The 23,508-nt window shown below is 39.3% G+C and overlaps 1 protein-coding gene across 4 annotated transcripts; it reads left to right on the top strand.

Annotated features, from left to right (window-relative positions):
• Nucleotides 1-3,736: 3,736 nt before the first annotated feature.
• Nucleotides 3,737-23,296, top strand: lpin1a (lipin 1a). 4 transcript variants are annotated; one of them, XM_086281231.1, is made up of 24 exons: nucleotides 3,737-3,923; nucleotides 6,544-6,744; nucleotides 7,118-7,213; nucleotides 10,592-10,688; nucleotides 10,779-11,004; nucleotides 14,036-14,110; nucleotides 14,321-14,413; nucleotides 14,591-14,705; nucleotides 15,305-15,479; nucleotides 15,584-15,730; nucleotides 15,831-15,924; nucleotides 16,378-16,574; nucleotides 16,885-16,978; nucleotides 17,131-17,200; nucleotides 17,906-17,992; nucleotides 18,348-18,440; nucleotides 18,589-18,653; nucleotides 18,758-18,896; nucleotides 19,145-19,293; nucleotides 19,430-19,516; nucleotides 19,615-19,767; nucleotides 20,022-20,136; nucleotides 20,233-20,336; nucleotides 20,458-23,296. In XM_086281231.1, the coding sequence occupies exons 2-24, from the start codon at nucleotides 6,553-6,555 to the stop codon at nucleotides 20,627-20,629; spliced, it is 2,835 nt and encodes a 944-aa protein (XP_086137357.1). In that variant the 5' UTR covers nucleotides 3,737-3,923; nucleotides 6,544-6,552; the 3' UTR covers nucleotides 20,630-23,296. The 4 variants fall into 4 exon arrangements, with proteins under 4 accessions (XP_086137357.1, XP_086137469.1, XP_086137395.1 ...); XM_086281343.1 differs by lacking the exon at nucleotides 14,321-14,413; XM_086281269.1 differs by lacking the exon at nucleotides 17,906-17,992 and having other exon boundaries at nucleotides 20,458-23,293.
• The last annotated feature ends 212 nt before the right edge of the window (nucleotides 23,297-23,508 follow it).

Genomic DNA, 23,508 nt, shown 5'->3' with positions numbered 1-23,508 from the left:
AGATATTATGGTACTTATTTTTATTGCAAATCATTATTATTATACATTTAACCTTGTTGAGCACCTGACCCACTGATGACCTCACACACTGCAGTAAATAAACCATCACATCTCTACACTTATTTCTTTCTGTCATATATTCACACACAGCAGTAACAAGTATTAGCATTCTCCAGATTCGCTGTTGTCTGCTCCGTATTCTTCCAGTCTCTTTCTCTCCTCTCCTTCTCCCACTCTAGTTGGCTATGTTTTCCTGCATGTTGAATGCTCCAGTTCTTAGAAAACCCAACACGTGTTTCCTTTCTCCCCCCCTGCCTGGCGCAATGTATGTGTGTGTGACACCATGATAAAGTGCTCCACAGCAAGGCGGTGCAAAGTATATTTGTAATGACAGCAGAATTTGATCCACAGTCATGAACTGTATCACATGGGATTGCAGTTTCATGCGGACCGCATATACACATAAACACACACAGAGGTCTAGAACAAACAGGCGTGGGGGCAGTTGGATGGGAGTTGGGCTGGTTCTTAGAAACACTGAGTAACAAGAAAAAGCCATGAGACCCAGTTCGGGGAGACTTTATGTCGAAACTTTTTTGTTTGTTTTTCTAAAATGAGAACTCTGAGTACAGACTCAACTCAGGGCGCCATATATAAATGTAACTTTATCAGATTATGGATTATAGTTAGGAACATCTGACAGAGGACTATAGATATGGGAGTTATCAGTTTTCTCATCAAGTCAAGTCAAGAAAGTGAATAAGAGCATTTCGCCAAAATGATGAAATAGAAAAAATACAACATTACAAGCATTCATTCACAATTTAAAATCTGCTGCTTTATATTGTTGGAATAAAGGATTATATTACCCTCCTCGTAGGATATGATTTTGCTTAAGGTTGCAGTTGTTGAACTGTATACATCTATAAAGTATATACACCAGTCGAGCATAACATTATGACCACTGACAGGTAAAGCAAATAACACTGATTATCTCATCATCATCATTAATGCTGGTTCTGATAGAAATGTGTCAGATTACACAGTGCAACACAGTTTGTGATGTATGGTGCCTTGTATATCTTTTCTGAATGTTTTTTGAATAGTTTTGCATTTGGCTAGGGCCAGTGTAACTATTGCTAGCATGAGGTGATACCTGGACCCTACAGAGTTTGCATAGGTAGTCCCACTCCTCTAGGATGGTGCACCAATATGTGCCATTGCCAGAAGGTTTGCTGTGCCTCCAAACATAGTCAAGAGAATGGAGGAAAATCCAGGAGGCAGGCAGTAAGGTCAGTTGTGTAGGGCTGTAGAAGATACCCATCAACAGGACCAGTATTTGCACCTTTGTGCAAGGAGGAACAAGATGAACACCACCAGAGCTACAAAATGACCACTGGTGTGAATGTCTCTGACCAAACAATCAGAAACAGACTTAATGTGAGTGGCCTGAGGGCCCAACTTTCTCCAGTGGGCCCTGTGCTCACTGCCAGGACCATGAGGCCTGACTGGCGTTTGCCATAGAATACTAGAAATGGCAGGTCCACCACTGGCACCTTGTGCTTTTCACAGATAAGAGCAGGTTCGTCCTGAACACATATGACAAACGTCTGGAGGGTCTGGAGAAGATGTAGAGAATATCATGCTGCATGCAAAATCCCTCAGCATGACCAGGATGGCATACCCATGGAGAGACACACAGATCTCTACAGGCTAGGCAACAGCACCCTGACAAGCGTTAGGTATTAGGATGAAATCCTTGGACCCATTGTCAGACTGTACAGTGGTAAAGTGGCTCCTCTTTTCCTCCTGGTGCACGACAATGTCCCACCTCATGTGCGGTGAGTATGTAGGCAGTTCCTGGAGGATGAAGGAACTGATGCCATTGGTTGGCCGCCATGCTCGCCCAGCCTAAATCCAATAAAACACCTCTGGGACCTGTTTCAGTCCATCTTACACTGCTAGGTTGCACCTCAGACTTACTAGGAGCTCAGTGATACCCTGGTCCAGCCATTGTCTCGTTAGAAGCCCCAACGCTGTCAGGCATGCGGAGCCCATACAACCTGAGGACTATTTTAAATAGATGCTAAGAAATTTGGGCAAAATCGATTAGCCTACTGCTGCATCAATTTTTCACTTTGATTTTTAAATTCAGTCGATGTGTTTTCAAAGTGTTCCTTCATTTTTATTTTTATAGCAATGTATTAGATAGATAAACTACCAACTGCAGTTACAGGTTTAGTTTCTCCGGACAGATGGGTAGACTTTTGACCACTGAGACACAGTCAGTACATTGCACAATGCTGATGCCTTCAAGCTCTCTGAATGTCAGTGCTATTCTTGTCTCCTTGGCTGCTCATACCAGGCTTGCATGTCTTCAGAATTAGAACAAGGTTCTTTTCCTTTTCTCTTGGGTAGATTTCAGTAGAAATGAATACAGTGTGATTTAATGATGCCATATCTAAGTAATTTGAGTTTTCCAATGATGTTACAGTCAATACTCTGCTATGTACTGTATTATATGTAGAATGTGACGTTTCAATCAACTAAAACATGAAAGACATTAATATGTCATCACTGCTGAAGAACTTAATTCTTATTTAACCCCAATGTGTCCTCAGAAAATGTCTCAGATAATCCTCCCTGTTTCCAAAGAAGGATGCTGTATCACATGTAATATTTAATTAATGTAATTTTAATAAAACGTAATGATTTTCAAACTTTTTAACCTATATTTTACTCTAAGGATATTTAGTCAGTTATTAAAATAAAGTTGTTAAAAACTGTAAGCTATGTATGCATTGCTTTTAGACAATCCTTTTCTCACTGAACCAAGAAGTGAATTTACACTAACATATAGCATTTACATATTTTATATATTCATTTATCTATATATAGATATAGTAATTGATATAGTACGCTATCTATATATAATTAGAGGTATTATTTAATTACATTAGTATATAATATTGAAATGTATAATTCGGTTGTGCATTTGTGAAATATTTTCAACGAGCTTTGAGGTCAAATTGTCCCTTTTCAACATAATTAATTACCTTTATAGGGGCTTATGATAAGATTTTAAATTACTTTATTAATAAAGTTGTTGCATGTAATTTCTTTTTTTTAAAGAAGTATTAAAGTATAATGCAGGAATTAGAAAGTGTGAACAGTAAACACAAGCAGAGACAAAACAATAATATAGTCATAACTGATTTTTTAAGGGAACTGTTCAGCAAACATTGTGTGGCGTCATCGGTGCTCAGCCAATCGATCAGTCCGAGGTTGCAGCTCTGTGGTGGAGGGAGGAATATTTAATCCACGTGGTGCGTTCCAGAGTAATTTGGAAGTGTAAAGTTCCGAGTTTGCAGTCTTATTTTTCGTCTGGAACGACCCGTCAGCTCTGACTTCCAACCGGAGAAGTCGGAGCAACCCCATTAATATCGAGTTAACAATCCGAGATGTCATAAATTAAACTGTAAAACTTGTAATCTGCACTGTCGTGCTCGCTAAATAAGCCATAGGCGGAGAACTGAGCAGCTTCTGTGCACAAGTGTGTGTTAAAAACAGTAAAAGTATTTCCCAGTAGTATTAGTGGTGCACAAAAGACTGTAGTTTGCTAAGAAGTAAAAACAAATCCTGTTTTTTCCTGTTTTCCAGACGTTAATACTGGAGTGACGTCACTCCCGATTCATGCGTCCGATTTCCAAGGTAACCTGAACGCGGCATACGATTTAAAACGCATATCATCCTCGAGCACAGAAGCCACGATCAGATGTCAACAAAGCTGTAAGAGTGTGAATATTACCGATGATGTTTGTGCTGAGCACTGACACTTAACGCCGTAAACCAGTATAGGACCCTTAGTGGAAAAATCGGAAGGAAGAAATATTCTGGAGGGAAGAGCGACGTCCATAAATAATGTAAGCAAAGACTACATTGCTTCTGTAGCATGCTGTGAGAAACATGTCATGGGGTTTAGGTATTTTTGAAGTACAGGTGTTATATATTGCTTGGGCTGTTTGAATGAAGACAGAGCCCTGATGCAGACTGCAGAGCCTCACCCCGTGTGCAGATGTTTACATGTCGCCACAGAGCCACACTACGACGTAATTATCAATCCCGTACTGATGCAGCTTCTCTTCACATCCTGCATAAGAGAAATATCCACAATATTTGTGACAGTATTTGTTTATATATTTGTATATATGTATAATATATGCATCTATGGTTTTATTTCGTGGTGTGCGTTTTCAGACGGTATAGTGATTTAGTAAAGTGCTGTCTAATATATAGAACCCCCCTCCCTTTTTTGTTTTATTTAGCTATCATTTGTCACAGACAATCATCCCGGTGTGTCTGGCTGCTCCAGTCACATTAAATTGATTTAATTGGATAATCCTTCACATTATCATCTGTCTGTAAATCCCTCAATCTCTCTCTTACCTCTCAGCTATCCTGTCCGTGTTTGCACACTGTCTTTCCTGTGGTGAGAGGCCACTGATGTTTTATGTTTATAAATAAGCCTCAGCACACTATGTCACACACTGTGAATGCAACTCAGCGTTGTTGCTCACTTATCCGAAAAAGAACAGCAGTGACTGAGATCAGGTTCTTGTAGCCTAACTGTTTTGTTTCTTGTGCTGCATGTCCATTTAATGACACATAATGACCCCTTGGGTGGACTCGTGATAGGTTATTACGTAATTGAGGCGCAGTGTGATTGGCTCTTTAACAGAAACGTCCTGGAGGACTGGGCATGGCTTTGGCCGTGTGTGTGTGTGTGTGTGTGTGTGTGTGTGTGTGTGTGTGTGTGTGTGTGTGTGTGTGTGTGTGTGTGTGTGTGTGTGTGAGGGAGAGAAAGAGAGAGAGAGAGAGATTAAAGGAGAGAGAGAGATGTGTTTGCGGGAGATTTCTGTTTACCGTAATGTCAGGTCTGTGGCATGAAAATTGATGGACTCATATTCATGGTGTTGAAATAAATGGACAAGAGGTCCAGGGAGTCAGAGTTGGGTCAAGGGATCAAATAATTATTGCCTATCCCATTTGTAATGCTCGAAATTGCACCATAGAAACTGACATGTTGAAACAAACTACCAAAGGAAAAAGAACATATTTTCTCCCATGAGGTTATATGCAAATTTGTTCATTTGCAAAGTATGTTCGATAGCTATCACTACAGTTTCTATTCCATCCTATTATTTTCTTTCCATGTTAAAAGAAAGAATGTTGAATAAACATTTAGAACACATATTAATCATTTTGATTTCCATGAACAGCATTATGGGTTACTTTGTACGATATACAGATATCACTGAATTTAAGCCGTTTTCTACCACACTCCTCTGCAGAAGCAGAAAAAAGAAGGAAAGGTGCACAGCGTGTAGTCGTTATTCTAATAACAGTGTTGTGGTGTGTTGTGTTATTATTGTTGTGGCCTGGTTAGACCAAGGGTGTGATGATTGACTTATGTGGCTTTGATGAGCAGTGGAATAAAGCTAGGCCATTAGAACAAAAGATCCCCAATCTGTGATGTTCAATAATTGATGTGTGTTAATGAATCATCCTCATCATCAGCGTTCTTGCACAGTTTGCTGAAGCACGAAGCCATCTGCCGACTGGGCGTGCTGTAATGTTTGTGTATGTGACACTATCTTAGTCAGCACAAGCAGGTGACAGGTGGTTACAATTTTCTTGAATGTGTTTAAACCCATGTTACACGTGGCCTCACCGCCCTTTCGTAACCTTTTCCCGCTCTCCCTCTTGTTTCTGTATGCCTCTCACCAAAAGGGGATTTATATATTTTTAAACATTCTCTCTAAAAATATCTGGTTACAATTAACATTGACTATTACATAGTGGCTACTATTAATAAGCCATCATACCTGTAGGGCCATTAGGTTGTACATTGCAAAGACAGTACAACAGAAGAAGGCTTATGAAATATCAACTTGTTTATTCATAAAAAATTAATAAGGCTGTTCAGTTCATAACAGATGGGTTGCTGTTCATTTCTCCATTACTCACAACCATAAATCTTGGAGGACACTGGAGGCATTTCCCTGTCTGTGATGCGCTCAAAAGAGCATGTTTGCCGTACTAGAGTAATGCCAGACATCCCTAATGGACTGTATATTTGCACTACAGAAAGGAAAATGCACTGAGTTTATAATGCTGTCTTTTTTGGTGGGGGGTAAACCCACCCCCTCATTCTGTCTTTTTTGAAAAGCACAATGCTCTCATATACCAACTTTGGTCAAACCCACAAACATACCCCGCACTCAGAAGCACCACAAGAATAGAGAAAAGAATGATGAAGCTGTCTTTGCTTGAGGTATCAGCAACCTGCCAGAAACCACTTGAGATTATGCAGTTAGCTGGCATGAGTGGGCACAAACTGGACTCAGTATATCAATAATGTGTCTTAATGTGTAATTATGTAACAAGATGGCCTTGCATTGTGTTTTGACGTTAAAGACATGAAACGTGACTAAAACAGATGAATAATCTCCTATATTTCTTCTCTCACTCTCTATCTCCCAGTTGCAAACCATGAATTATGTGGGTCAGCTGGCGGGGCAGGTGTTTGTGCAGGTCAAGGAGCTGTACAGAGGGCTCAACCCTGCAACACTGTCTGGGTGTATAGATGTCATTGTGGTCCGGCAGCCAGATGGTTCCTTACAGTGCTCTCCGTTTCACGTCCGCTTTGGCAAGATGGGTGTGCTGCGGTCACGTGAGAAAGTGGTGAGATCATAGAGCGCTCTCTAACCTGCACATGTTTAAAATCTATTTTATATTTCACGACAGCTAAATGTAAATTTTAATATATGTAAATTTAATCTGCATTCATTTGTGCAGCGCTATAGTATATTTTTTGAAAAAAAGAAACTAAAACAGTGCATTATAACAGTATATTTAAAACAGGACTACAATCAGTAAAACTCATGAGTCAGTATCTTAATGATAACATTAGGTTATAACAGATTATTATTTATTTTTTATAGCCTAAAGGTACTGCATTGGTCTTCTCAACCTTCCAGTCTGGAGGTTGTCAGGGAATGCTAATGAAGTCTAAGGCATTAGTCTTAATCAATTCTTTTTCTGTTCTGTTCTGCAGGTGGACATAGAAATTAATGGAGAGCCAGTGAGCTTACACATGAAGCTGGGAGAAAATGGAGAGGCTTTCTTTGTTAAAGAGACTGAGAACAAAATGGTGAGTAGTGATTGACAGAGTCATTACTCCTGAATCAGTAAACACACACGAGAATAGCACAGAACATTACTCGCAGATATGAAGGTCATAAAGCCTGAACTAATATACAAGAAGTGCTTGATTTATCACTGTGCTCCAACAGAGCTAAATTATTATTTGCCCTCTTAGGTAGTAGCGATTCTCACTGGTTTTACCACTCGCTGATTAATCTGCAACTACACGTTGTTGTAACTTTAATTGCCAAACTTAAATGTCTTCTCGTCCTGCCCTGACAAGCCCAGAGTAAGAAAAAAGATGTACCTTGACTCACTCGCGGCGTCAGTTTTACCACACAGCTTTAAGGAGTGTAAAATATACTTCAAAATTTCTTAATATTATGAGGTTTTCTATGAATTGAGTACCTTTTTTATTTACACGTGCATATAAAATATCCTAGTGTTGTCATACTTGGGGGAAAAAATCCAAGCATAGACCTTATCAACTTGTTTGTAGATAAGTAGCTAAACATTTTAGCAAAACACTAGGCTCAATAACAAGGCACAACAAGTGCTTCTGTCCTCCTGTGGCATCTTCTTGGCAAACACGAGTTTAGCTTCCCAGAAGACAAGCAGAAAGCAGAGACAAACACTGGTCAGTCAGACACTAAACACACAGTCGACAGTCTGTCATTGTCTAACTTTGATATGTGGGTGGAGAAAAAGAAATTTGATAGAAATGAATGACTGATTCATATAGTGTCAATTCATAGCAACATTTGCCTAAAGGTGTTTTGTGTTGTTTTGGACCTGTAACTATGTTATACAGGGTGTTTTCTTACTTCCAACAATTAGCCAGGAGCAGGCAACACTTTGTCATTTTCTTCCCATTTCAGCCAGGGAAACAAAGACATTTGTTTTTCAAGTCTAAAAGCTCTTATGAACATTTACGCAGTACAAAAGTGTCATGCGAGGACAGACAGACATTGACTATTGCCAGTGCCAGACACCAGTTTATTTGCTTCCAGGCAAATGGCAACAGATACAATGTTCAACTGATAAATTGGGGCATCTGTAATAGAAACGGCTCACATTATTCAACCATAGACTTTACCCACTGGTTTGCCTCAATCCCCTGAAGCTGAATTTATCTGTCAGATTTTAGCTTTTCATGTATCTGTAATACGCCGTATTACACAGAAGTATTTGCAGCGCACATGCACATACACGTCACAGGAAACGGCATAATCTGGGAACATTCCCTTCTGTTTTGAAACCTGATTCTGTAACGCGATAGGTAACGTCTCATGGGAGGTAGGAGGGAGTATGGGAGTATTTGAGGTTGAGAGGTACTTCAAGGAAGATCTATTGTAGTAAACAACATCTATCAGCAGTCACAATGTTACTCGTGAAGTGGTGAGTAACCAGGAGCTCGCGCTTTCCCCTGGCCAAGAATGAAAAGGAATATGTTGCAATCTGAGAGGTTCTAATTCCTTTTCCGAAGGATTACGTCCATCTAATGCTGCATCCATTACTTACTGTCCATCTTATAGAGAAGCTATTAATAAATCAATACTATAATACCTCTTTCCACAACAGACAAGAAAATAATGGCTTTTAGTTTCAGTCCCACATAGAGTTATTTGCGAATTCGGTTTGACCATGTTTGTCTTATAGTTTTGGTCTCGACTTGAATCCTTTCCCTTAACATAACTCTCTCTCCAGAGAGTGGAAAACCACCGGAGACCTATTTATAGGTCTGCCATTTCACACACTGTATAGTCTGTTACACACAGACTGCCCTCGGAAATTACTGAGACATACTGTACATGTCATGAAAGAGGAGCAGTACAAGGACATAAAACCTCTAGCTGGTAATAGCACATTGGTAGCACAGCACGGTGTGTTTGCCACTCACATGAAGAGGTAAAAGAACAAGCATCATGGGAGCTTGCAGACTGTGTCAGTCTAAGTTGTCACATCTCAAGTCCTAATGTACACTCTGTACACTCTTCATCTGTGTTTCTCAAGGTGCAAAGTTTGCAGGGGTTTGTGCATGATCAAATAAATGCACAAAAATTGAGCCCAAAATTCTCATCTTCATGCTACAACATTAGAAATCTTTCAATACCAGTGCTTTAATAAAAGAAACATCTCCGATGATGTAACTTAATGACTTTGTGCCCTAAAGGGTGACACATAAAGAGAATTATTACTCTCTTTATCTTTATGGCATGTGCATTTAACAACCCTTTAATGCAAATATCACAGATGTAAAACCAAAGTGTTGGAAAGATTTTTACTCAGTAATTGAAGTAATCTTATTTATTACATTGCATTTTGCAGCATATAAACAAATCGCTTTATAGTTGATCTTGTGTGGTTTAAGAACTCTATATTTGTGCACAAATGCTCTTTTTCTAAGGAAATTGTGGGAATAACACTTATAGTTCAGTGAGAAACTGAAATATCAACAGACTGGAGTAAAAAAACAAAAACAATTTAAATACTGGAACTGAAACTGGCTTTAGAGCTGATATTTCCCTCTGAGTATAGAGCTCAGAGTAGATCTGTACTCAGTACTATCCCTTTTCCTCTCCAGTCTAAATGAATTGTGCTGTGTTGGACTGTGCAATGACACGTGAACTGCAAGGCATGTGTGAGTCTGCTCTGTTTGGATCATCCCTTTATCATGCCTCCGCCTCCCCCACTCTCTCTCTCTCTCTCTCTCTCTCTCTCTCTGTCTCTCTTTATTCTTCTAGCAGCCTCTTGGCAGTGCAACGCTGATGAGCAAATCTCTGTGATTTTGCTAATCTGAGCTCAAATTTTCACCAGATTATTTAGCTGGCTGTTTGGCAGTAGGAATGACCATATCTGTTGTTGCAATATTTCATTTTCTTTTAGAATAGAAAAATCAGCAATCTGCAATATGGACTGCTATGACATTTTGACAGAGAACAAACATATTTGGCCTGGTCATTACCTGCTATACTCAAGGCTTTTTCATCACCCCCAGCTGTAGAGAGGGTGATGGGACCTTAAAATGCTCCACTTTATTCTTGCATCTTGTCCTACATGATTGGATTCTCAATCTATTTTATATTACAACTGTTCTGAGGGCAATTTTTACTTGCTGTTGTGTAATAATTCTTAAAAACTCCAGATATAAATGTCAAAGCTAATGGCTTAAACCAAAGAAGACAATTGCATCATTAAATGTATGAACAAAGAGTTCTCAATAACGCAATAATAATAATTAAAAAAAACAAAAGTAGAAGCACTTTTCATGTCAGTATCAGCAGCTATTATAGATGCTGCGGTCTACACAAGAGATGGTACAGCAGAAAAGACTTGCGTCAAGTATTGCTAATTTCAGACCTTATCTCACTTTCCCTGGAAACAGGAAGTGGTTCCATCCTACCTGGCAACATCACCAATCATGTCAACAGGGCAGGAGTTAATGAAGTCACATCTGGCCAGGGGCAACTCTCGTCACCATGGTAGGCGCCGTTGGAAACAGCGATGTTAGAATTTGTGACAATTTGCATTTTCTTAAACAGTTTTTTATGATACTCTTTCCCATCATATAGACTCCATCCCATGCGGCCCGCTTCCTGTTCAGAATCTGGGACTGCAGCAAAGTGAAGGAGGGTTAACCAAGAAGAGGAGAAAGAGAAAGAAGAAGGCACGGCCAGAGGGAGGTGGAGGAGGCGCAGGACTGAGGAGAGAGGAAAGTGGAGAAGAGTTCTCAGATGATGAGGACATGTTCACTATTGACCTGAGCTCAGATGAGGAAATGGAGGGGGACAGCAGCAGGTGTGTGTGTGCAAGAGAAAGTCTGAATATGTTTGCGTGTATGAAACAGAGAGGGGAAAAAAACATTTGTTGGTTGTCACAGTGTTGTTTGCGAAGCCGATGAACCACTGCCAATAATTCCTTAACTGTGTTAAGTGGAAAACCTGTGTGTGTTTGTGTGTGTGTGCTTACATTTTTCATGCATGGGTATGTGTTTAAGTGGCTGTTTGAACTGTCTAAAAGCTGGGTGTGTATTTATATCATTTAAATCACAGATTACATATATATATATATATTCATATCTGGGCCTATGTCCTCATTTTAGCTTTCACAGCGTTTTAGTAGATAAAGGTGAATGGCTTGGATGTGAATTGAACTGCGATTTGGGGAAGACCTCGAAGGGGCCTGGTGGCGGCTCCCGGGCCAAGCAGATCCCCATGTACTAAATAGAAGTGAAGAAGTTAAAGAATTGAAGAGGGGATGGAGGGTGGGGCACGTAAACAAGAAGGAACTGCTTGTAGAACTGGGGGAACATATATACAGTGGGGCAAAAAAGTATTTAGTCAGCCACCGATTGTGCAAGTTCCCCCACTTAAAATGATGACAGAGGTCAGTAATTTGCACCAGAGGTACACTTCAACTGTGAGAGACAGAATGTGAAAAAAAAATCCATGAATCCACATGGTAGGATTTGTAAAGAATTTATTCGTAAATCAGGGTGGAAAATAAGTATTTGGTCAATAACAAAAATACAACTCAATACTTTGTAACATAACCTTTGTTGGCAATAACAGAGGTCAAACGTTTACTATAGGTCTTTACCAGGTTTGCACACACAGTAGCTGGTATTTTGGCCCATTCCTCCATGCAGATCTTCTCGAGAGCAGTGATGTTTTGGGGCTGTCGCCGAGCAACACGGACTTTCAACTCCCGCCACAGATTTTCTATGGGGTTGAGGTCTGGAGACTGGCTAGGCCACTCCAGGACTTTCAAATGCTTCTTACGGAGCCACTCCTTTGTTGCCCGGGCAGTGTGTTTTGGATCATTGTCATGTTGGAAGACCCAGCCTCGTTTCATCTTCAAAGTTCTCACTGATGGAAGGAGGTTTTGGCTCAAAATCTCACGATACATGGCCCCATTCATTCTGTCCTTAACACGGATCAGTCGTCCTGTCCCCTTGGCAGAAAAACAGCCCCATAGCATGATGTTTCCACCCCCATGCTTCACAGTAGGTATGGTGTTCTTGGGATGCAACTCAGTATTCTTCTTCCTCCAAACACGACGAGTTGAGTTTATACCAAAAAGTTCTACTTTGGTTTCATCTGACCACATGACATTCTCCCAATCCTCTGCTGTATCATCCATGTGCTCTCTGGCAAACTTCAGACAGGCCTGGACATGCACTGGCTTCAGCAGCGGAACACGTCTGGCACTGCGGGATTTGATTCCCTGCCGTTGTAGTGTGTTACTGATGGTGACCTTTGTTACTTTGGTCCCGGCTCCCTGCAGGTCATTCACCAGGTCCCCCCGTGTGGTTCTGGGATCTTTGCTCACCGTTCTCATGATCATTTTGACCCCACGGGATGAGATCTTGCGTGGAGCCCCAGATCGAGGGAGATTATCAGTGGTCTTGTATGTCTTCCATTTTCTGATGATTGCTCCCACAGTTGATTTTTTCACACCAAGCTGCTTGCCTATTGTAGATTCACTCTTCCCAGTCTGGTGCAGGTCTACAATACTTTTCCTGGTGTCCTTCGAAAGCTCTTTGGTCTTGGCCATGGCGGAGTTTGGAGTCTGACTGTTTGAGGCTGTGGACAGGTGTCTTTTATACAGATGATGAGTTCAAACAGGTGCCATTCATACAGGTAACGAGTGGGGGACAGAAAAGCTTCTTACAGAAGACGTTACAGGTCTGTGAGAGCCAGAGATTTTCCTTGTTTGAGGTGACCAAATACTTATTTTCCACCCTAATTTACGAATAAATTCTTTACAAATCCTACCATGTGAATTCATGGATTTTTTTTTCACATTCTGTCTCTCACAGTTGAAGTGTACCTCTGGTGCAAATTACTGACCTCTGTCATCATTTTAAGTGGGGGAACTTGCACAATCGGTGGCTGACTAAATACTTTTTTGCCCCACTGTAGATAAGAATCGGAAGGAGCATGTTTGGAGGTGTGGTCCCGCTCCTGAAATTCCAATACTTTATCTCCAATTAAAATATGTGTTGAAAAAGTACTTAATGAGAGAAGAATATAACACTGAAAACTTTAGAACACGTGCTTCATGAGGACTGCTGTGTCGGTGTAGTTTGATCAGATTTGAATGGCAATAACAAACAGCCCACCTGCTTTCAACAGATTCATATTCAAACATTGCTAGATTTTAATTTGTCTAAGCAAGTCCTGCACAGCTCAAAACAGTGAGAAGGCATCAGAAAAATCAATGTGGTGTGTTTATGTTGAAAACCAGGATCAATTTTCTCTCTAACCGGTGTTAAATGGAATTAAGGTTAGTTTCTGTTTAATAAATAAATAATTTTCTTAAGTGTTTAAAGAGAAGCAGTTTTATGTGTGTGTGCAGGTTTGTGCATGTTTGTGTTCATGTGTGAAGCCCTCTTGGAAACCAGCTCTGCTTGTTGGACTTGCTCCAAGGATTTGTCCGTTTCCCACAGCGCGCACTGTCTCTTTGAAAGAATGGCTCACGGGGTCATCCTTACTGGAGGCATTCCAAGCCTTTTTTAGGAAGTTTGCCACATGATCCTGAAACCCTTAAAGACAAGCAAAAAAAGTGTGTGTGCTTCAAGTCATTCTCTAAATTGTACTTAATGAGTGTATTTCCTTGGCTGGTTTATGATATGCGGTCACAGTCAAACAGCCCACGACATTTCAATTTTCAACAAATAAAAAGACCATACCATAGTTTCTTGGATGTGATACGACTTGCATCGACGCACTGTTTACATAGTAAATACCAGTGTCTGCACTAATGATGAAATAAAATGGTTGTGCACATGACTGACATCTCACTGGATGTGTGTATTTGTGATCAGACCTGTGTATGGTGATCAGGGATTGACTGCCAATGCCCACATTCTCCCCAGCACTGACTGGATTCATTCACAGAGGTATTTGGATGTAAGTGTGTGTCTGTCACACTGACAGACACACACTTGAACTCTTTAATAAACTCTTCTCATGAAATAGCATATTGCACATTTTAATATGTTTTTTTGTCCTCATGATAATTAGATGGAATCACAATTCACTGTCTTTCATTCTCTCTTTTCTTCCCTTCTCTTTTTTTGTGTTCTTTTTGTCTTTTATTCTTTCTGTAGTAAATTGATTAAGAAGACTCTGTCCATTCCTCAGCCCTGTGGTCTATCCATCTCCTGTCCTCAGCAGTCCTCTCACTTCTCTTCTCCTACTAGGTATCACCTTAGATTCCACCCTCTCTGAACACTAAATATGAAATAATGCACTAATTTTAGTGCATTATTTATGCAATAAAAATTTGCACAAAGAATGATACATTTTGTAACTTTGTAACTTTGAAACTGTGAAGTACCAGACAATCCAAAACAAATGTTTGACTTTAACTTTTCCAGTAGCCCAGACGATTCGCAGTCATCAACACCAAAGAGTGACTCAGAGCTAACAAATCCATCTAAGGACAACCCTGAGATGCTATGGACCTGGGGGGAGTTACCACAGGCTGCCCAGGTACATAACCACACATGGCATCACATGAATTGAGTCTGTTGGCTTTGCCTTTTGGGGATGGCAGCATTAAATCAACTGCATGGTCATAAAATACAATATATACATATAACTGCATGTTGTAGCTGTTTACTGTGTTAAGGTGTGAAGGTAAAATAAAGTGTGCAAACAATGAAAACTGTCCACCGCACCCATTATTAGCACTTCTCGTGCTGCTTTTTTTGTTTTTTCATGCTTCTCGCCTTTGGGTTGTGCTCCACAGTTGCTCCCTTTACTACTCACGCTGATCCACTTTGTGTATCAGTCGACACACAGCTTCATCAACATTAGGCTGCACACTGTTAGTTTCTTGGAGGACTACACTAAAGTATGTCTGCATAGGTTGCACACCCAAAGTCAAACAAATGGACACAAATGTGCTGATTCTGAACTGATTCCACCTGCTGATCAGAACCAACAAAGCCATATCTATTTTATAAGTAATGTTAAGACTTCAGCCTGTATGAGTGGAGAAAATGAAACATGACTAAGGGGTGGGGTTAATAAAATGTATGTAAGAAAGCAAATATTGTCTGAACTGACTGTCTGTTTTTCTTTTACAGCCATCTTTCCTGACCGCCCACCAGAAGCAGGATTCTGCCGCTGTTGTCTCCATACCGGTGTCTTCTAGCACTCACTTCCGAGCCATCAGTGACATGGGAACTCTGTGCAGTCCAGTGCCACCACTGGACAAAGACACAGAGGAAAACAGAAATGGACACATTGTCAGAGAACAAGGTAGAATAAAACTTTGCACTGAATGTACAAATATCTAAAAGCAGGATAAATTTGCTCAGCGTCACATTAAAATGCTTTGAGAAATGCTGTGTTTTTTCCTTTAGAGAGAGAAGTGAAAAGTGTTGGGCCGTCATGTGTACAGATGGAGAGTTTGACAACATGCTCAGTGTCTCAAAGAATTCTTCCTGATCATTTGGAAGATAGCAGGAATAGTCCCATCAAAAGGACCGATTCACCGTCCAAGAGGAAAGGTACTGTTTGAGTTTTCTGCTCGTAAACAATGGATATCTTGATCTCAGTGTGTCTAAATTTCTGTTTCCTCTTTTATGCACTGATAAATGTCTCTTCTAGAAAAGAGAAGTCAACACCTGGGTGCTGATGGTATTTACCTGGATGACATTACAGAACTGGAGCCTGAAGTAGCTGCTCTTTACTTTCCTAAAACGTACGTACAGCATGTGTTGTAGCACCCTCTGGTGGCCATATTAGGGATCACAGTATTTCTTTCCACTGACACTGATTTTTGTATAACATTAGGTTTTTTTTTTTCAATAACTAAGCACTTGCTTCACTGTAAGTGCTTATAATAGCAGATTATTTGAACTTGATAGCATGAAGAAGATTAATGAGGTAGCTAGGTTACGAGAAAGAAGGAGACCTTCTTTCAGTTGTATTTTTGTCACCACATGGTAACAGCCATTGAACTTCTTTATAACTAAGAGAAGACAGATATTCCTCCTCTCAAGGTCTTCAAAAACTCCAATTTCCAAAACTGAATTTAGCCTTGAAGAACTTGAAGTGTACTAAATACATTTTAGACCATTGTTTACATAGTATATGGCATGATAGTATGAAGAATTACTGTGTGATCCATGTGTGTGTATTTTTCCCTCCACAGTGACGGAGGCAGCAGCTCGATGAAGGGGGACACTGAGATGATGGTGGGTGTGCGGAGCGCTAACCAATCCCCACAGTCAGTCGGCAGCAGCGGGGTGGACAGTGGCGTGGACAGTTTGGTGGATCAAGTGTGTGATCTACCTCATGTTGCTATCTCTTTGTGTGGAGGACTCACTGATAACAGGGAGATTACAAAAGGTGGGACAGGGAATGATGATGTTGGATAATAATAGTGAAATAATGTGCATGAAATATCTGCAGTTGTCGAGATAAAGCTTATATGAAAGAAATTAAAAACAACATATTATATTTTTTAATTTGAAAACTTTAACAATATTCATAAATAATGTTGCAGGTCTGTTTGCGTTTTACATATTTTAAACAGAAATGAATTGATTTTTAAGATTTCACACAGTTAGATAAAAATAAGTTATTATATGAAAAAACTATCTTATCAATCAGATCTTTTTTTCTCATTTGTTCTTGCCTCTGTCTGTTCCTGCTACAGAGCAATTCATGGAGAAGGCTGTTTCCTACCAACAGTTCTCTGAAAACCCTTCTATTATTGATGACCCTAACCTTGTGGTCAAGATAGGAAGCAAGTATGTACTTCTACTGCTCTTTATTTGAACTGAGCGTCTGACATATACAAGCTTTTTTTTTTTTTTTTTGCAAATATGTAAGCTATCCTTTGCCAGTAGATGTCTTTAAGAATGAACGGGTGCATAATAGCTTCCTCTGTCACCTGTTGTAGGTACTACAACTGGAACACAGCTGCTCCTGTCATGCTGGCCATGCAGGTCTACCAGAAACCACTGCCACAGGTAAGACCACCACAGTGATACACAAGTATTTACTCCTGATTCTTTCCATTCGACATGAATGCCACAAATTCTGCCCTCTCAAAAACTGTGAAGACGGACCTTTACGTTTTGTTGTATTTAATCAATAAAATGTGTAAATGAAGAGTTTTGTTTTTTGTCTGAAACAATGTGTAAAGCCACATTTTGCTTTGATGAATATACATTACTTTGGCTACTATCTACTGTTGTATTCAATATTGTTATTTGTTATATGGTGTGTTTGTTGTGTTGCAATGTTATGGACCACCTTTACTCCAGAGCATTTCTGGCATTTTACAATTTATCCTTAATCTGTTTTTTTTTCCCACTCTGGTTCACTATTGTTGTTTGCCAGCCACCTCTCATTAATACAACAAAATAACACCAACTGAAATGTGTTCACACTCATTCCTTGTTTCAATAATCAATATTTCAAAACTAAGTGAAGATTTAAATGTTTTCACTTTATCCCAAGTGAACAAAACTTACATGCTACCGATCAAAATTACTCGACACATGGGAGAGCTTATAGCATATTTGCCAGTCCTATATCACAGTGAACTGTTGTGGTAAATTCATTGACCTAACACTTGATTAATGTCATGTCTTTGTCCCCCTTCTTATTTTTCCCTTTTATTTAAATCCATTCTTTCTTTCACCATCCACCCGATGTTTATATTTACCAAGTGTTGGTGTTTGAGTTATGTGTTTTCTGCTTTTGGCTTCTTCTCATACTGCCTCCCTGGTCTGTTTGGCTCCAGTCCTACCCAGCCTGTATGATGTTTTCTGGCTTTGCTTGCTTCATGACTTTATCTGCCTGCTTTGTTGCTTTATCATTGTTACCCTTTCCGTCAGCCTCTCTTTTTCCCCATATTTTCACTTGAGTCCAACCATGAACATCATCTTCCTTTTCATTTAATCTAGCATCTGCTATTTTTCTATTTGCATGTCTTATTGTTTTCAATTCTAATTGTTTTACAAGCAAGTTAGCAGGAGTTTAGTGTGGTTTGTCATATTTTACTTTGCCTTTTAGATTTTCTTTTTGTGCTTTCTTGTGCTCTCTCTTTTTTGTCAGCTTTAAGTTACATTTTCGGTCAGTTTTGAGTTGTATATGCATGATTGTCTCCAGGCATCGGTGGAGAACATTATGAAGGACAAGATGCCAAAGAAAGGAGGACGCTGGTGGTTCTCATGGAGAAGCAGGAACAATGACTATAAGTCAGTAAGTGCACAGATAGATATGCAGATGATGAACTTGTTTATCTACGATTCACCGTATCATTTACTGGACATTAGGAAGAACGGGGAAAGGATTAGTCAAATTTCTTCCTTGGGTCATACATGTGACCTTTGACCTTTTTGTTCCTCAGGAATCAGTGACAGAAGCAGCTGGAGACCAAGACGAGACTTCCATAACAATGGCCCCAGTAAACAGGTAACGTTAGATTTAAAACTGTGTATTTTTCTCTCCGCACCTATTGACATATTTTTTCCTACTTGTTTAATCTTATATGAGCATTTTTGTCTTGTATAATTCAGGCTGAAGGATGAATCATCCTCAAGTGATGAAGACCACAAATCATCCAGTCAGATATCAGGAGTCTTTCAGTCAGAGCCCCTTGAGAGTTCTGGTGGCATTTGTTACAAGAAGACTCTTCGGCTCACGTCAGAGCAACTGGTACAGTGTTTGTTTCTACACTTGCTTTTATTGACATCAACAGGAATACAAATTACCTTATTTAAGATATTTTGCTCATGTGGTTCACTACATATAGAAGAATCTGTACAGTAACAAACAATAATACACTGTCTTTAATAAGACCATCTGAAAGTTTAAATTACTTAGCAGTCGAGGCAAAGTGAAAATAGAAATACGTCCAAAACCTCAAGAAAACTTCTCAACCTTCCTCATCTGTGTGTTTACAGGCTAGCCTGCAGCTAAGGGAGGGTCCTAATGAAGTGGTGTTCAGTGTGACCACTCAGTATCAAGGCACGTGCCGATGTCATGGCACAATCTATCTTTGGAGCTGGGATGACAAGATAGTCATCTCCGATATAGATGGAACCATTACAAGGTGTGAAATAACACTTAGTGGCCTACATCCTGTTCAGTTCTATCATATTACCAGCAGGAGTCAGACTTTACACAGTTTTTGGGTTCAAAGGGACAGCTTTATTCTGTGACGTTGTCTGTCTTACATTACGCTGTAGATCAGACACTCTGGGCCACATCCTCCCTACGCTGGGTAAAGACTGGACACACCAGGGTATCGCACGGCTCTACCACAGAGTCAGCCTGTGAGTGCTGCTTATTGTCCTCCAGCTAAAATACAGTATGTTGGGGTGAAGCACAATGCTATGTTTCTGTCTCTCATATTTTCTTTTGTTTGTTACAGAAATGGATATAAATTCATGTACTGTTCTGCAAGGGCCATTGGCATGGCTGACATGACAAGAGGTTACCTCCACTGGGTCAATGAAAGGGGAACCATGCTGCCAATGGGCCCAGTGCTGCTCAGCCCAAGCAGTCTTTTTTCTGCCTTGCACAGGTCAGATATAGAGCAAGGGGTAGAAAAATTCTACTCTAGATTATTTTTGGCCATTAACACAAAACCTAAAATATTTAGTTGCAGGTAATAATAGGTAACCTTTATTGTTTTTGCATATTTAAACTACGGCAAAAGTATTTACTCTGGCAAGTTAGTGGTTATTACTTAGATGTACCCTTTGAAAAAAGTTAGCTGAGGCAGATTTACAATGAGGACAAAAAAAAAAAGAATGTTCAACATTATGTTGTGTTTAGGGAGGTGATTGAGAAGAAGCCCGAGAAGTTTAAGATCGAGTGTCTCACAGACATCAAGCACCTTTTCTACCCAAACACTGAACCATTCTACGCTGCTTTTGGCAACAGAGCTACGGTGAGAATACTGCGCTGACATCCACAGTGTGGATTACTCGCTCGTATTTTGGCCTCAGTGATTTTTAAAGCATGCTGGTTGTTTGTGTTATTTCAGGATGTCTATTCCTATAAGGAGGTGGGCGTTCCACTTAACAGGATTTTCACTGTCAATCCTAAGGGGGAGCTGGTGCAGGAGCATGCCAAAACAAATATTTCCTCGTAAGCTATATGCCTAGTTGCTTTTTGATTTTCATCAGTCTCGTGTGCATGGCCATGTTTTGATGTCTGCATTCTGCCTTCTAACAGGAAAAATGACAAAAGTCTTGTGTTTCTTTCTCAGCTATGGCCGTTTGTGTGATATGGTGGATCATGTCTTTCCGGTCTTTATGCAAGGTGAGGAAGCAGACTTCCCTCACTCTGATGATTTTGACCAATGCAATTACTGGAACAAAGTACTTCCTGAAGGCACTATTGAGGGAGAGGAAGACCCACAGCCAGCCAAGATGAGCTGAAGAAACTGCTGAATCGAGCATGAAGCAGCTTTAGCATAAATGTGAAGATGAATGAAGCCATCAAGCTTTTCCTAATATGGTAAATCAAGATGGCTCCTTAACTCACAGGTGATACTTAAAAAAATAACTGAGTACCAATTCAAAGGAAATGAATGTTTTTTTCTACAGTAAACACAAAGAAACAAGCTGTGCTAACATTTAGGAGTGATAACGAAAGTAGTCAGGGAGACGGAGATAAAAGCAGAGGACTAAAAATGGCAACCTTAGGATCAATTGCTAATGAGACTGCTGAGTGAAAAACAAAGCAAGAAAAGAGATTTAAAAAACAAACAAACAAAAAAAGCAAAACCAAAATAATTCTGTGATGAAATTCAGCAGCTGGTTGGGAATTAAACTAACTCACATTTGCAAGTGTTCTGACTCTAATGCATACACATAGTAAACCTTGCAAACAGCATGAGTATAATATTTCTTTAGATTTTTTGTTATGCTACAAAATGTTTCTCAAAACATGTTTGTTGGTTCTCTAAAGGCACCAAGACAGAACTAACTGATTCCTTCGACTGGTTACCATTCTTGCCTTTAACCTACACCCATCATGTATATTCCAAAGGATAACAATTAGTAAATCAACTATTTCAACTATTGCCTAAATAGCAGACAATAAAACATAAATTGCCAATTTAGTTCAGCTTTTGAAATGCTAGATGGGCCCTTTGCTGCGGTTTCTGTTCTGCTCGTAGCATGCAGTATTAGTTGTACTTAAACTACAACTTTAAATAAGATTCTACCTAGCTATGTGGCTAAAGGTTGTCTTCTGACCTCAAGTACAGTGGACATTTTGCACCAGAAAATGCAGACTATATATGGTAAAACCATCCAGAGCATGCAAAAATAGCACAAATAGGGTATGCAAAAATCTCCTGTGCCAAACTCCTTTGCAAAGTAAAGCTAAGCGTGTGGTCTTTTGACCGTGCTACTGTGAAACATGTGGCCATGGCACATATTATAGTCTTCAGTGACTATATTCAAGACAAGTGCAAGACAATGCAATGAAATTCTGTCTGTTTCTATCTATTGTTTTTAAATGTACAAAAAAGGACATTCTGTGATATCGTACAATGTAATATACAAATCTCTCTACTCATTCGAATAACTAATGCCCATCAATGCAATTGCTTCATAAGCTAATTTAACACTAAGTATATTTTCAGTTTTGTAATGCAATATGATATATTGCACAGGTTAGTGTACTTCATGTAAAGCACTTATCTGTCCTGCAGAGGGAAAGTAAAGGAAGAGTATTCAGATTCTGTAAAGTTTTTGTATGAAACATGCCTATTTTTTGTAGTTTGTACATACGGGGTTTTTTCGTCTGTTATCAGACGTTTGTATTTTCATCACTTATCTAATAACATCCACTAAACAACTTTTATGCCTAATGTAAACCTCTCTTTTAATTTATATTACTTAAAATGGGAAAACCACTGCGTATGGTGTTAACATACTTTTTGTGACCGTACTATGATACAAGTTCTTGTGAATCAGTATATTGTCTAAAATAACTTGATGCTGGTGCTCATTCAAATATTCACACCCATTTTAAGGCCTCAAGGAAAATCTCTTTTTAAGTCAACTAAGAGGTGCCATTTTCATCACGCAACCACTGAAGCAATAAATCAACACCCAGTTGTTTTAGTGCTGCCTGTGGTTTGAGGCGTTAATGGCAACCAAGATAAAACCTCAACTGTTTACAAAAAGAGATATGTTTCCACTGCCTAACTGGTTTTAAATCGCATAAAGATTTATTCCCAGAGTACTTCATTAGATTTTTAGTTTGAAATTAACAAGTATATTTTTAGTACACAAGTATTTGTTCATGTGTCTTGTACTGAAATACCAGAATGCCAGAAACAAATCTGACTGATTGTGATTCACCTGGTTATACTGTCACTGTTTGTACATATAACAGATACTCTGTGTATTGTGATTAACTTAAAAGAAAGTCAGGAATTTATTTTTCATTTAATGAAAAACTGTCTTTGGGAAGTCCAGTGTAATTTGTGCCAGAGGAAAAAGATGCTCAGAACGCATGCTCTTAAGTAATGACTGTTGTGTTGTCGCCTGATCTTTTGAGGAGGCATGTTGCTCTGAAAAAGAAGAAAAAAAGGAGATGAGATCATTGTGTCAAAATTCAAATTTTGCTTTCAGCATTTTTAAAGAAAATCCCATTTGGTGATTGCTAATTTCTTTCTGTGAAAGATTCATTCAAACTGTTGACTAGTTTTCACTCTGACTCTGTGTTGATTTAGATGATTACTTTGCTGCTTCCCATGTAAATGTTATGTTTTTGGCTCTAAGCAACAGGCCACCAGTATCCAGTGCAAACCATTGTTAACATTGTAATTCAATCTGTACAATGGACACATCTTTAATAAACTTAAAGTTAATATTGATTTTGTGTTACACTTTTTTGACTCTGCATGCAGTGCTTGATTGTTTTCTTGCGTAAGTTCCTAATTCTTCCTTTAACCTCGGAAATTTGCCTATAGGCTCCTCATAATGCTTTCTTTAAATTTGTACTTTTTCTTTTATTGAACTGTTTTTGGTTCTATATTATAATATACTAATTTTGAGAGGCAGAGCTCATGAGTGTGCTGCAGTAAAATAAAAGTTATTCTACCACAGACGGGAAGTGTTTAATCTTTGTAGTTTTGTTATTAAACCGCATCTGTTTTATATTTTAAAATTCAATCCAGCCAATCGTTTCTTCCTTACCAGTTTATCACTTTAAAACTTTGTCTTTCCCAAACTTCTGCTGTTCAATTTGATTTTTTTTTTCCATCTAGCACGACACCAAACAGCATATAGCTAAACAG

Source organism: Aulonocara sp. 'chitande type north' Nkhata Bay, linkage group LG1 (genome assembly GCF_057382095.1).
Source record: "Aulonocara sp. 'chitande type north' Nkhata Bay isolate Kocher_YH1m ecotype deep benthic linkage group LG1, A_spYH_male_GT1.1, whole genome shotgun sequence".
Lineage (NCBI taxonomy): Eukaryota > Metazoa > Chordata > Actinopteri > Cichliformes > Cichlidae > Aulonocara > Aulonocara sp. 'chitande type north' Nkhata Bay.
The sequence above is the reverse complement of the archived record's forward strand: the minus strand, read 5'-3'. Positions and strand labels throughout refer to the sequence as shown.

Excerpts from the sequence above, each read along its gene's own strand:
- lpin1a (XM_086281231.1), top strand. The coding sequence starts at position 6,553 with ATGAATTATGTGGGTCAGCTGGCGGGGCAGGTGTTTGTGCAGGTCAAG. Across the intron at positions 7,214-10,591 it reads AAGAGACTGAGAACAAAATG|GAAGTGGTTCCATCCTACCT; the intron begins GTGAGTAGTGAT and ends CCCTGGAAACAG. Across the intron at positions 15,731-15,830 it reads TTCACCGTCCAAGAGGAAAG|AAAAGAGAAGTCAACACCTG; the intron begins GTACTGTTTGAG and ends TGTCTCTTCTAG.